The sequence below is a fragment of the Pterocles gutturalis genome, unplaced genomic scaffold (genome assembly GCF_000699245.1).
Source record: "Pterocles gutturalis isolate BGI_N339 unplaced genomic scaffold, ASM69924v1 scaffold42443, whole genome shotgun sequence".
NCBI classification, from domain to species: Eukaryota; Metazoa; Chordata; class Aves; order Pterocliformes; family Pteroclidae; genus Pterocles; species Pterocles gutturalis.
The window spans coordinates 1-13,861 of NW_010119530.1; the positions used below are offsets into that span (position 1 = coordinate 1).

General features: G+C 39.2%; 1 protein-coding gene across 2 annotated transcripts; it reads left to right on the forward strand.

Moving 5' to 3' along the window:
- The first annotated feature begins 273 nt into the window (after positions 1 to 273).
- On the forward strand, positions 274 to 13,063 carry UGDH (UDP-glucose 6-dehydrogenase). Of its 2 annotated transcripts, XM_010076599.1 has the most exons (11): positions 274 to 437; positions 2,057 to 2,158; positions 3,530 to 3,730; positions 3,817 to 4,014; positions 4,526 to 4,673; positions 5,859 to 5,953; positions 8,835 to 8,965; positions 9,828 to 9,961; positions 11,132 to 11,223; positions 11,311 to 11,421; positions 12,762 to 13,063. In XM_010076599.1, the coding sequence occupies exons 1-11, from the start codon at positions 276 to 278 to the stop codon at positions 12,870 to 12,872; spliced, it is 1,485 nt and encodes a 494-aa protein (XP_010074901.1). In that variant the 5' UTR covers positions 274 to 275; the 3' UTR covers positions 12,873 to 13,063. The 2 variants fall into 2 exon arrangements, with proteins under 2 accessions (XP_010074901.1, XP_010074902.1); XM_010076600.1 differs by lacking the exon at positions 3,530 to 3,730 and having other exon boundaries at positions 276 to 437.
- The last annotated feature ends 798 nt before the right edge of the window (positions 13,064 to 13,861 follow it).

Sequence of the window (13,861 nt, forward strand, 5' to 3'; positions counted from 1 at the left end):
CCCGAGGGGCGGTATGTACGCTGGTAGGCTCCGCAGCGCCCACAGAAACCGCTTCCTCAGTGGCCCTCGTGTGCGGGCTCCGGAGCCCTCCCGGGCGGGAGAGAGCGGTTGCGGCTCATCTCGAGAGGTCAGCTGTAAGAGAATGTTTCTCCCTGTGGCAGCCTAACAAAGTCTCAATTCATTAATTCTCTTTTATTCCCTCGAATTGTTGTCTGATATTTTAATTTATAGCTCCTGAATTCTCCTTGTTCTCCCTTTCTCTTCCCAGAGCAATCATGTTTGAAATTAAGAAGATTTGCTGCATTGGTGCTGGTTATGTTGGTGGGCCAACCTGTAGTGTTATTGCACAGATGTGTCCCAATATCCAAGTTACTGTTGTCGATGTAAATGAGGCCAGAATCAATGCCTGGAATTCAGATACGCTCCCAATCTACGAGGTAAATCTGTCTCACTGTTGTCTCCTCATCCAGCCAATGTTGCATTTGCTTCCCCCCCACCACATGGCACTTCCACGTTGGCCCGCTTCTGAAGCTTGATAAGTGTAGTACAGTGATGTCCGTCAAAAAGGGTATTCTAGAACAGCCGCTTGTCACTACTACATTAAATCAGATTTTTGAAATAATATGTCTGGTGAAGGCAGGTGTTTAAGGATTATATATGAAATGCCTAGTGAGGAAAGATGTGATTACATACAGCAAATTGTGCTAAATCATGCTGTCTTGCTTTCAGGACCTGATATAATCATAACGTAGTCATCTTGGTCAGTTATAGATATTACCTGCTGTGTTGTAGTATAATATGGATGTGTAATATTGGGTGGTAAGCTTTACTCCCATTCTGAATACTGCAAAAATCCAATCTGTGCTGCCCATCTTAACCATGTTGTAAGACAAGGACAGTCATGTTCTGATTCACTTGTACCATAAACCTCCAATCTGGCCTGGGAAGACTAGGCTGGATAAAAATTATTTTTGTGTGTCATTGTCACTTCTTCATTACAGAATTACTTTAATTTGAAGATATGTAAAGCATTTTTCTATTTCCCTTCTTCTTAGCACTTGTTTTTAACTCCTTTTCAATCTTAAATAATAGGTCTATTTTATTTCTTACATTTTTTAATGAGATATAGTTTTTATAGGTTTGAGTTCTTTTCTTTAATGGAAGTTAATACTTATCTTCACTTGTCTTCCAAAGACAAGATGTTGCCTGGTACCAACAGTTACTCTTTTGCTGTAAGAAGTCTTCTGAATCCTGTCTGTGCTATAACACTAATCTAGGTGTTTAGGGGTTTTTTATTCCTTAAAAACAAACTTATACTGTGACTCTTTAAGCAAAGATTAATAGACTTCCTGTGTCGTACCTACTCAGAGGAAAATGTGTATAGTGCTCAAATTAGCAGGTGATGCCTGAATAAAGATCATGGAACAAGTACTTTTTTTTCTATAAACACTTGGCCTGAATGCGTTAAAGTAGACCAGTCTTGGCATGTTTAAAAAAAAAAAAGAAACTTGCACATCTGTTTCCTGGAATGGTGTCCTTTGCATACAAAGAATGTACGAAAACTGCCAAGAATTAGTTCAGACTGTAAAATTGAGTCATTGTGCAGTGAATTTTTCTTTCCTTCAATTTCAGATCTGATGTGTTGGGGAGGTCATGGAACGTGTAGCTGAGGGAAAAGGAGAGTAGGGATCACCTCTTTTATTTGCAGCCTAGGGAATATTGTAGAACTTCTTAAATTTACTTAACATCACTCTACAGGTATTTCTTTAATTGTTGCTCATGGTAATATAATTATGGGGATAATGTGTGCAAATAACAATTAAGTGTTGCTGAAAGTTTCAAGATGGCATTTTGAGTGTTTTGAATAAGAAAGGGCTTTTTTTTTTTTTCGCTATGTAAAAATACAAAAGCTTTACTTTACATCTGGCAGACTGAAAACTTGCCACACTGAGCGAAAAGTCTTTCTCTATCTGAAATGATGTGGTGTTTGGGCACGCAGTTTATTTTAACTGCATTAACCTTAACTGCTTTTTTCTGCCTTTTTTTTTTTTTTCAGCCAGGGTTAAAAGAAGTGGTAGAATCCTGTCGAGGAAGAAACCTCTTCTTTTCCACCAGTATTGATGATGCAATTAGAGAAGCTGATCTTGTATTTATTTCTGTAAGTTTAGGGGGAGAAGGTTGTGTGTGTTTATCTTTTTTCTTTTTTATCAAATCATGTTGCCCGTATATTAGGAAGAGACCTTTATTTTGTCATAGATTCAGTTAACAATGTCATGTCATTGTGTCACAGTTTTCTCCTTGTCTTTATGTATACTGTGGGAAGAGTGATAAGTAAGCTTTTTATTTTATCTGTTTCTTGTAGCCAACAGAATGTTTGACAAATGAACAGGCTCTAAGTCAAAATGATCATGTTGATGTTTAGCTTGGTTAGATGTATGGGGTCTTCGAGCAGAATATGGTGTAGCTCTGTCATTTCAGTGTACTACTGAAGTCCATGGAGTGTTACTAGTATTGATGTGGTTCCTAGAAAGGGATGCAAAATAATACTGATTATTGGGTAACAAAGATAACTTATTTGTAGAAGCTTTTAAAAGTGTATTAATGGAAGAGGGGCTGGCTTTAATAATTTCTAGCTTTAATATTTCTAAGCTGTTGACACCACTAGGAAGAGGATCCAGTTAAACATAAACAGTGTGACCTTTTGTAGTCTGGAAGGTTGTTTCTGATGCAGAATCCAAAAGAACTGATTCCTATTCATCTTGGTAGGCCACAGTTGAGTTATTTTTGTTACTTATGTCCTCTTTTCCTGAGAGCTCCTCTTTGTTAGGGCACCTCGGTACAGAGCTCTCTTTCTGATAGTATTTCTCTCCATTCATTAAGTCTAAAATGAATGCTGCTTGGCTGGATGACTGCCACTAATACAGGCCATATATTGCCACCTGTTCTTCGTTTAAAACATGTTGCTGTGTTTTACATATTGTTGCCATTTCTTCTTTCAGATTGTAATGAAAAGAACCCTCTGTTTTAATCTAAATGACGTGTTTTCCCTCATGTTGCCTCTTCTGTGTACTTCAGTATAGCAGTTTTCAGCAGTTCTGCACTTAGATTTCACTGCAAAGTGGGTTTGAACTGTAACTGCCTTATTAGCTGCAAGTTTCTTATAATGTGAATTTTTGTGCTCCTATGTGGGATGGGAAACAAAAGGTGATGGGCTGTAATCATGAAGAAATTAGTGGTGTTTCCAGAATAAGGACTAAGTTTCACTGAAGCCTGCAGAGCTGCTATGAATTGCTCTTGTTTAAATTCTGTTTGAATAGAGGCCAATGAGCTTTCTTTAGAAGACAAAATGGGTATTTGAGAAATCAGATAAACAGCTATTAGCTATGGTAGCTAGAATAATTATGGGGTAGAAGCAAGCTGGACTCTGGGAAGGAAAATGTCTGTTATTCTTAACAATTTCACCTTGTCAGTAGCTCTTGTATTAAGAGAACTGTGACATTTCTTCCCCCCTCCATGTATTTTTAAATAGGTTAACACTCCAACAAAGACCTATGGCATGGGAAAAGGACGAGCAGCTGATCTGAAATACATTGAAGCTTGTGCTAGGCGAATTGTACAAAACTCAAATGGCTATAAAATTGTCACTGAGAAAAGCACAGTTCCAGTGCGTGCTGCAGAGAGCATTCGTCGAATATTTGATGCTAATACGAAGCCTAACTTGGATTTGCAGGTAAGCATAATCTTTGAGTTGTGGTTTTAAACGCTGGGTGTTGCTTTTGGCTTTTATGTGTTCTTTTTTTATTTCTGTGCCTGTAGGTGTTGTCTAACCCAGAGTTCCTTGCAGAAGGGACGGCCATCAAGGACCTGAAGAACCCAGACAGAGTGCTTATTGGTGGAGATGATTCTCCAGAGGGACAGAAAGCTGTCCGTGCTCTTTGTGCTGTTTATGAGCACTGGGTGCCTAAAGAAAAAATCCTCACAACAAATACTTGGTCATCAGAACTTTCTAAACTGGTTAGTGTTTCTCACTGCTGTTGTCTGCAATGAGCAAAGAGTGTAAGCAGAACAAAGCTCAGAAGCAGAAGTTCCCTGATACTGAGCGATGCAGCTAGGAAAGACAGAGGCTGGGAGGATCCAGTGTTATATGTCAAAGGATATTAATATTTTCCAATTATCTCAGTTGAGCTAATAGATGATATCAGCTTTCCATGAAATCTTTTTCCACTTTTATTGCTGTGTTATCTATTACTAAGAGTAAGCCTCCAGTGCTGCAGAAACTGGTTGCCATCACAAAGTGGTTCAAACTCTGCAAGTTAAGCATTACATTTTGCTTAGATCCCATTAACTGGCAGTTATGTATTAAACTATTTATGTTACCATTTTGTAGCTCAACAGAGTTACTTAAATACTAGTGTAATCCTTCATAGACACTAATGTAATTCTTCCAGTAGTAACTCCCTTTGGTTGATGGGCATCTTGGGTTTTGAAAGAATCAAGTTCTCTTCACTATGTTTTTTATTTACAGGCAGCTAATGCTTTTCTTGCCCAAAGAATCAGCAGCATCAATTCAATCAGTGCTCTGTGTGAAGCTACAGGAGCAGATGTTGAAGAAGTAGCAAGAGCTATTGGGACAGACCAAAGAATTGGAAACAAGTTTCTCAAAGCCAGTGTTGGTAAATGAAAATTCATTTTATTTTCTTTTTTTTTTCTGGGTTTCTGTTTAATAGTGCGATGGGTCTTCTAGTAGTGTTTTGAAATAAGTGATCTGATACTCAGAAATCTTCTACAGTATGAGTGTGTGAAAATATTTCTGTAGAGTACTGTCATAAGTCATTTTTTCTGGTAAAGTGTCTAGGATTGAGGTTGCTCTAGATGCTGGCAATCTGAAACCCAAGAGTTCAGTGTGTATGGTTTATCTTGCTTGGGACACTGGAAAGAAAATTTGCAACTCTTTTTCTGAAGCATCACTGATCATAGTGCTCTCAAAGATGTCTTCCCAATTGTGACTGCTGCAATTTTGTTTGGGAGTTGCTGCCAGTGGCCTGAGGAAGGGAACACCTCTAGGTCACAATGTGTGATGCCAACTTCTCATTTGTAGGATGGATTCAGTTGTTTAGATTTACTAGAGAGCAAGATGTGCTGAAGTGGTAATCGGTACAATAGACTTTCAAACTTATGGACTGAAGCCTATCTGTATGAGACTACAGCCTTCATGCTAGGAAGGGAAAGTGTAACTTTAAAATAACCTCATTAGATAGAACCTCTCAGAGTCTATGCAACGGTGAAAAGTAGATAGCAAATATATTACCAAAATTCCTACTAGGTTACTATAATTCCTTCTACAATGTGCTGCTTCTGGGACGTGAGCCAAGTTCTGGCGGTCAAGGATCCCTGTCTTGTCTCATTTCTCCCTTAGTCAGCTGTGGTGATCTTTGATTCTTGGCAATAGTTAGATATCCATTTGGGTGTGGAGGAGGAAAGAACTTGATCTTAACATACTTGTTCTGAGAAGTGTTAATCTAAGTCTCTAGGTGGAGAGAGAGCAAATGCAGGAGCTTGTCTACCTGTTTCTAATAAGAAAAAAAAATAGGGGCTGTCTTATTGTATATTTCCCTGAGACTGGGTTAAAACTTACATTGACTTCAGTGGAACCTGAAGCAGATTTTAGGGCTTCTGTAGCTGACAAAGTAATTAGGTCCAGGAGTTGGATGTTGAGAGATTCTTAAGGTGCTAGCAGTGAAATACTGGGAAAAGTCATAATGCTGACTATGTCAATGATTGCCAAAAACTACTTGTTTCTAAAGATTGGGTTAGAATGGTACCTTAGTCACCTGTAAAATAACCATTTTCTCTTTCAGGGTTTGGAGGTAGCTGTTTTCAGAAGGATGTCTTGAATTTAGTGTACCTCTGTGAGGCACTGAACTTGCCTGAAGTAGCCCGCTACTGGCAACAGGTACAAGTTCTTCACAAATTTTTTTTTTGGGGGGGGAGCATGTTTTTTCAGCATTCAGCTTTCAGGCATTGAGTTTTTGAGCACTGTCCATGTATAATCTGTGTTTCAGCTTTAAGGAGCAGATACCTTTATGTCGATCACTTTTACGTTTTAGCACCCTCAGCCTAACACTGGCATTTGATAATTGTGAGTGCTTAGACTTTTTTGAGGTTGTCTGCATCAAATGGATTGGGAAGTTGTCTAGAAGTAGCAGTAGAAAATGTGAAATACAGGCATGTCTGGACTTCTGTCTTCCTCTTGCACTTGATTATCTCTGTCCACTTTGAACTCGGAGCTTATGACCTTTTCCTCAGGGTTTACTTTTACAGTTTCTTTTCTGAAAGAACACAGCAGAACTTGTTATTCTTGAAAATAAATATGGTTGCTGCTGTTCCCTGGTTAATGTTAGGAATGGTTGGGGAGATGTGGATACTCTCAGACCTAGCACCCATGCAGGAGTACCACGATGCTCAGTTTGTACTAGCATTTCCCTATTAACCAGTGAAAGCACCTAACCCCTTTTCCCAGTCCTGACTGAGAAAGCAGCTGTGACATATGTGGTATGGTTAAGAGAACAGCTTTGTTTTATCATCCTGATTTAGGCTGCAGTGGTCAAGTACAAGGCTGCCTAGCAGGTGTCACCAGAATACCAAGTGCATTATTTCCCTACCTTATTAGCAGCTTTCCTTTTTCCAGTCTTCCCTTTGGCTAGCCTTTCTCTCCCCTCACTTTTCTCCATCCCAGTCAGGTTGTTTATTTGGCAGCTGCCCATAATTACTTGTACATCATTGGTCAGTTGTGCCACATCCATACTGGCATTTCTTTTACCTGTATCTAGGTTGTCATGGCCATGTGGTACTGTTGATGGGGTTATGTAGGCTCTGACTTTGCAAGGTTCTCTTCCCTAAAAGGTCCCTAATAGTCCCTTCTGATTATCTGAAACTTGGCTAGGTCTTGCTAGTAACTCCACCACAACCACTTGTAAAACTCAGTGATCCCTCACAGTGCTATCTGTAATATTTGTTAGCTTCTTACGTTATTTGTGATGTCTAATGGCTTTCTACATCCTGTTCAGCTAGTTTAACCTCCAGCCAGGGCCTAGTCAGCCACCTAGTTACTTGCTTGCCACTATAGCATGCCTCCTACATCAATTGTTTGGGACAAGGAAGATGGGGGTTTATGCTGTCTGCTTCTGAAGAGGTTCAGATTGACATCTTCCTTAAGAAGCATATTTCATTAGGATAGTCTAGTCCATGGTGCAGAAGCTTGCAAACCCAACAGTGAAGCTGAGACTGACATTCTGCATGAAACTTGTGCAAGCATCCGGCAGAGGTTTGGTTCAGTCTGGTAGTTGGATACATGGTCACAGTAGGAAAGAGAGCCCTAGGTTCTGGTATTTGCTTGAAGAACTACTGCTTTTACTTGGTATGAGATGTAACCATACAGCAGGCAATCCCTGGAGCAGCAGGAGCTGCAGCAGCAAACCATGTTACCTCAGTGATAATCTGATGTATAGGGGAAAAGAGCAACTCTTTGCAGTGTTTCTCTATGGCTTATTAAGCTGTGGACAAATTGGATAGTAAGAACAGCTGCTTTGGAGTTAGCATAAGGTGAAGAGTGCTGTGTTTATGTTGGGCAACCCCTGACCTGCACCTCCTGCTTCGTCAGAGCACTGTCATCCTGCAGAGGTCTATCTGCCCCAGCCCACACTGGTTAACTCATGTAATGCACACACACATGCGCCTGTATAAGGAACTGTGTGAGCCCCTTCTTTGTGGCCTGAGCATTGCACTTTCAGCAGCTCATCCCAGTGCATGCACATGGGAGACCTCAGACCAGTCTGAGGACAGGATGTAAATTCTGGAGGATATGCAGATCAGAGCAGCCCCAGCAAACTTCTATTCACTCCGGCCTTTAGACGGGACAGGGCTCTCTAATGCCAAAGTCTTCATTACTTGAAAACATACCTACAGAAAGAAATGTCCCTCTTACCCTGTCAACTGTTAACCTTTGTTCCCCATCACCACCCTGTTGAATTGCATAAATCTCACTGCTTTTATTTCTTGTCCTCAAACCTGGTTCACCAATATCCTTCTACTGCATATACCTTAGGTTTCATAGGCTGCTGCTGTTAATTCTTGATTTGGGTTGAAAGTCTCAAAACAGAGAGGAAAGTATAGTTCTTTCCAGTCCATGTTGAACATTGACTAGGTGGGGGAACCTACCTTTCATGTTTTACTAGTGATCCAGTGCCCTGTGTGCATTAAGGGTGGGAGAAATGAACAGGCTGTGAGGAAAGTACAGGAACAATCGGAGTGAGTGAACACACTTGCATGTAACAACAAAAGTGGGGCACTTAAAAATCTGGTTTAACCACGCTAGATTTGTGCACTGAAATCTGTTAGTGTAGATTAAAAAAGCTAAAAATGTTCTCACAGTTGTTATGTACATAGCAGGTCTGGCAATGGGATGTCTATGTGACATCAAGTACTCTAACACTGCAATTGCTTTCCATGTGTCTGCCTGGAATACAATACAATAAGCTGTAGATTTAAAACAAAAAAAAGCAATCTGAAAGAATCCTAGCCTTTAAACCAGGTAATGCAACATAGTATGTGTGTATGTGCATCTACAGTCACTGTTGAAATAGGATTTGTCTCAGAATTTGAAAAATTAACTGAGTTTATCTTTGGACTACTTATGATACTGAGCAAAAATACTTAGCTTTATTTTTTTCAGCATCTGTTAAACTTGTGTGGGTAGCTTGGCTTGATTGTTAATAGAATCTGTTTATAGTTTAAAATGGTTCCTTTCTGTGTCATCACGCTTTATATAATTTCAGGTAATAGACATGAATGATTATCAGAGAAGAAGATTTGCTTCCCGCATTATTGACAGTTTGTTCAATACTGTCACTGATAAGAAAATTGCTATTTTAGGGTTTGCATTCAAAAAGGATACTGGAGACACAAGGTAAGAAAGTGAATGCATTTCATTAATATGGTTTCCCCATACTCTTCACCAGCTATGCATCTAAACCTACCAGTTCAATTCTGTTAATAAGAACAGAGCAGATATGAGACCCTTATCCTCTTCTGACTGGATTAATTTGTAACAAGGATTAGTCTACCTTAAATGGGTGAGACAATTGATTCTTGACCTCTACAACATTCCTGAATCATTCAGAAGCTAAAGCAGGTAACTCTAGAAGAGAATATTTTCAGTTGGAAGTGACCTACAATGATGATTTAGTCCAACTGCCTGACTGCTTCAGGGCTGACCAAAAGTTGAAGCATGTTATTAAGGGCATTGTCCAAATGAGTCTTAAACACTGAGAGGCTTGGTGCGTTGAGTCCTTCTTAACTCGCATAAGCAAAGCTAGACTTTTGACAGAGTCCTTCCATTTTCCCCAGAGAAGAGTGCAAACATTTTTGCAACTGACTCTAAATTGCTATGTGAAGCCCAAGTTTCAGCTTTGTTTCCCAAAGGTGATTAATTCTGTTTTCCTGTAAAGCTCAAACTTTACACAGCCCTCTCCAACTGCAGTTTATGGGGAATGCTTTATAAGATTGGTGCCTTGCTAATTACAGTCAATAGGAATCCTGGGGCTTAGAAGCTCTCGCATGATTCAGCAACAGAGATGTAAACTTGTTTTTTGTATTACTTTCCTTGGCATCCCTCAAGATTTCAAGTTTGCTGCAGGCATGGATTACCACAAAGGTGTTTAATGTAAAGCTCTTATAAAAGTTCTGGCATTGCATATCATGACACTTGGAGACTTTTGTTACTTAGAACATGCCAACTGGTTCTCTAACTGATTGATTCACTTCCCTAGAGAGTCATCCAGTATCTACATTAGCAAGTATTTAATGGATGAAGGAGCAAAGCTCCATATCTATGATCCTAAAGTACCTAAGGAACAAATAATCTTGGATCTCTCACATCCAGGTGTTTCAGAAGATAACCAAGGTAAGAATGCTCATGTAATGCTTATTCCATACCCCTCCACCAACCCCCTGAAGAAGGAAAATCCCACCCTATTCTCAAAATACACAAGGTCTGTTTTTTATAAATTCATTTTCTCATTTTCACCATGCCAGTGATGTATTTTGGCTACATTTACTAGAGGATGGTCATGGCTCAGAGGGGTTACTGTAACTCTTCCCCCTTTCCCTATAGCTTTTATAGATAACTGCTAATTCTGTACTATTGTTTTTTTTCTTTTGATAAATATACACTTGAATACATGCAAATAATTTTCTCTCTGCATAATTAAAAGGGAAGAGAAAGAAGAATGTCTAGAAGTAGGAAAGACTAGTGGTGTTCTGTCAGCTCCTTTGTGTCCTGAGTCCTATCTTGCCTTAGTTCTTGCTCGCATATGTGAAGTCGAAATAAAGAAATAACTCTGGAATTCACTGTAGAGCATTCTCCCCTCCCCCATATCACTTACAAACTAATCTGTTCCCTGAAATTAGGGAAGACTTTGAAGTAATAATCTATGACTAGAAATTTTGGGGGAGAGAAGCAGGGGGTGTTTGGGATCTTTTTCTTCCGTTATTGTGGTGGAGAAGAATGGAGATGATGGTTGGGGGAGAAAGATCAGACTTGTGGAAGTGAAGAGAATGGAGGAATGAGCTGTGATGGAGTGGAGGGTGTACATCATTTGACATGCCCTTGAATTAGAGGGGAATGGGAGGGTTGCCATTAGGCAGCTGCTGAGGTGGCGAAAGGATAAAGGCAATGCCTAGCAAGATGTGTATCTTCTCTAGTGTGAACTGAGTGCTAAATAGGAACTGTGGTGCGCTGCTGTTGTACAGGCAATGACCTTTATGAAGGTTGACATTTGAACACTCCTAGTAACCTCTAGTTCTAGAGATACTCTTGACTGTTTAAATCAAATTTGAATGCTTAACAAACATTTAAGTGCCCTGACTCTATTCAGAAGCCAGGTACAAGCTGCTTTCATTTAAATAAGTGAAATCAAAGTGACGAATGTCTTGACAGAAAACATCTCTAGATGAGTGACCTGAAACTCTCTTTGTCTGAGTAGGGCAAGGAAGGAGGCTAGTTTGCCAGCAGTGCACTAGTTTGATGCTAAAGATGTGTGCGGAATAAAACTTTCTTTTCCTTCTGTTGCAGTGTCTCGGTTGGTCACTATAAGTAAAGATCCCTATGAAGCCTGCGATGGAGCTCATGCCCTTGTAATTTGCACTGAATGGGACATGTTTAAGGTAAAAATGTTATTTTCAAATTAAACTAAAAAAAAGGGAAGTGTTATGCTATTTATCTATTCTGTCTGCTTTAATTGCCCTTCACAGGAGTTGGATTATGAACGTATTCATAAGAAGATGCTGAAGCCTGCATTTATCTTTGATGGTAGGAGAGTTCTAGATGATCTTCACAATGAGCTACAAGTCATTGGCTTCCAGGTAATGAGATGGGTGATGCTGTGTCTTACGTTTCTTTCCTTCTGCTCTCTTTCTTCTTGATTTTGCTCTACAATGACTGAGTAGCAAGGGGAAAAATGTCTTCAGGTGAACATTTAAATCTAAAACTATCTGTGCTTAAGTCTCTTCAGTTCTGCTCTCTTCCTCGAGTACTTTCTTGTTTTTGTAGACCAATGCTCTGTTAAAATCCAAGCTACATCATCCTATGCCATCAACATTCAGTAGCATAAGCGTGCCTTGAAGCACAGAATTTGACTAATACTAAAATTACCTGAATAATCTGATAGAAGCATCTTGGATAGGTACAATCAGAACAAAACCTACAAGCCAGATCAGATACATGTTTTGGTTGTGTTTCATTCTGTGTACTTTTAAGTACTGTGATTACTTGCATCATGGCAACAGACTTTCTCTCTTGCTATTTTTTCCCTGCTTACACTAAATGTGATTATTACACTGTGTGTGAATGGGCTTGTAGAAACTGCTTTAACCAGTCAACTGAAGCTGTTATGGACAGATATGGTGTGTGTAGCTGACATAACTGTTTGTTTACATCAGCACACTCTGAAAAGAGTTGTGTAAACAGTCAGTTCAGATGTATGTCTAGAATATATTAAATTTGTTAAGTTTATTAATTAAGATAGTTTAAATGGAGGTATTTTGTCTTTTGGTACTTTGCATTTTACCTGTACTACTTAAGAGGAAAGCTACAGCTGTCCTCGCTTACTGGGCATCTGAACTATTTTACCACATGATGTTTTGTCTTCTACAAGTTCTGTCCTTAGTGATTTACCTAAAAATTAGGAGAACCTGTCTCACTCTTTGAATTTTGCAGTACCTGGCTTATATGTGTGTCAGCTTTGTTACATACTTTTTCTTATATAGAGTAGGCTGCCTTTAGCTTTTCGGAGTCTGTTTCAAAAACATCTCACTGCATTAAGGAGGGGAAAAAGCTTCTTCTAATTTGCTGGATATAAATATTTAGACAATGGAGGCCAAACCCACACTTTCTGAACACCCAGAAACATTTTATGATACTTGTGCTGATAGGCCTATGGAAGTTGAGGCACGTGAATTTTCAAATTAGCAAGATGCAGTTTGAAGTAAGCAAAGTAGGCACCTATGACAGAATTATTTTTTTTTAAAACTTTGCAACTCCAGTCCCAAAACTGTCCCTGGGCACACTGTGCCTTGTGGCTTGTATTAGTCTAGTGTTCATGAAATGTATTCATGGTCCTGGATTTAGTTTGTAAATTCCTCATAGGCTGATATGATTCTGTTAGCTTCCCACACTCACTTCCTAAATGTCTTTTCTCTTTCAGATTGAAACAATTGGGAAGAAGGTGTCAGCCAAAAGAATTCCTTTTGCTTCTTCATGTGAAATTCCTAAGTTCAGCCTGCAGGACCCACCTGTCAAGAAGCCTAGAGTATAATGTTTAATAGGAATTCTGTGGACCTTCTTAGTTGTAATAACTGTAAGCCTATGCTTTTTTTAAAGGAAAGATATTTTTCATAAACTAAAAACCAATTTTACACTAGAAATGGTACCTAGTACATGTGATTTCATTCTATTTTCAAATCTCTATTTTTATAACTATTTTTTTTGATTACTGAAGATGGTACAGACCTGTTTTTAATAATGAATCATCTTTTAAGTGGGAAAATTACTTTCGAACTGCAGACTTCTGATTCCAGAGATGTTCTTAAACTGCACTTTAAATGTTTCAAGTGATACAAAAGCAAAAGAAATAGAACAACTTTTTACTTTAGTCCAATTATGGACAGTGATCAGGAATTTTGGTCTCACTAATTCTTCATTTTATTTTGGGGTCATTCTTTGCCTGGATAAATGCTTGCTCTAACTGGCATTGGAGTAAAAAGAGAAGCTCAAAGTGAATTTGGTAGGATTTGGGTTGAGCCCTAAAACAGAGCTGACTGCAGCAATAATACCCTGGTCCTGGTTGGGATCAATGATGCAGTCTAAACTGGATCTGTGAGGAGGCCAGATAGTTCTGCAGGCATCTGTCACGTAACTAGTGACAGTGGACTAGCAGCTATTAACTGATCCACTGTCAGATCTTTACTCTCAGTTCTTTGGTTGTCTTGCCTACATTCCTTGTGCAGCCACATACATTATTGATCTAATAGGATTCCTGGGGCATGTTTTTTCTACGTTACAGCAACACAACCCATCTTCAGCAGAGGAGCATTCTGCTTGTTTGAACACTGAATTTAAGCAGAACTATGTTAATGAGGTGTCAGTCCAAGTAGAAAGCAAATATTGTCTTCAAAGCTACCTGATGGTTATCTCTTTCCTTCCATTTTACTTATGTACTTCATCTGAAAGCAGCTTTCTTAATTAATCTGCAAAAATTGTTCCCTGCTGTTAAGAAATTATTAAAAATAAAAATTCAGCCCCATC

Coding starts and splice junctions, on each gene's coding strand:
- UGDH (XM_010076599.1), top strand. CDS start 276: ATGTTTGAAATTAAGAAGATTTGCTGCATTGGTGCTGGTTATGTTGGT. Junction 2,159..3,529: donor CTGATCTTGTATTTATTTCT/GTAAGTTTAGGG, acceptor ATTTTTAAATAG/GTTAACACTCCAACAAAGAC. Junction 4,674..5,858: donor GTTTCTCAAAGCCAGTGTTG/GTAAATGAAAAT, acceptor TTTCTCTTTCAG/GGTTTGGAGGTAGCTGTTTT.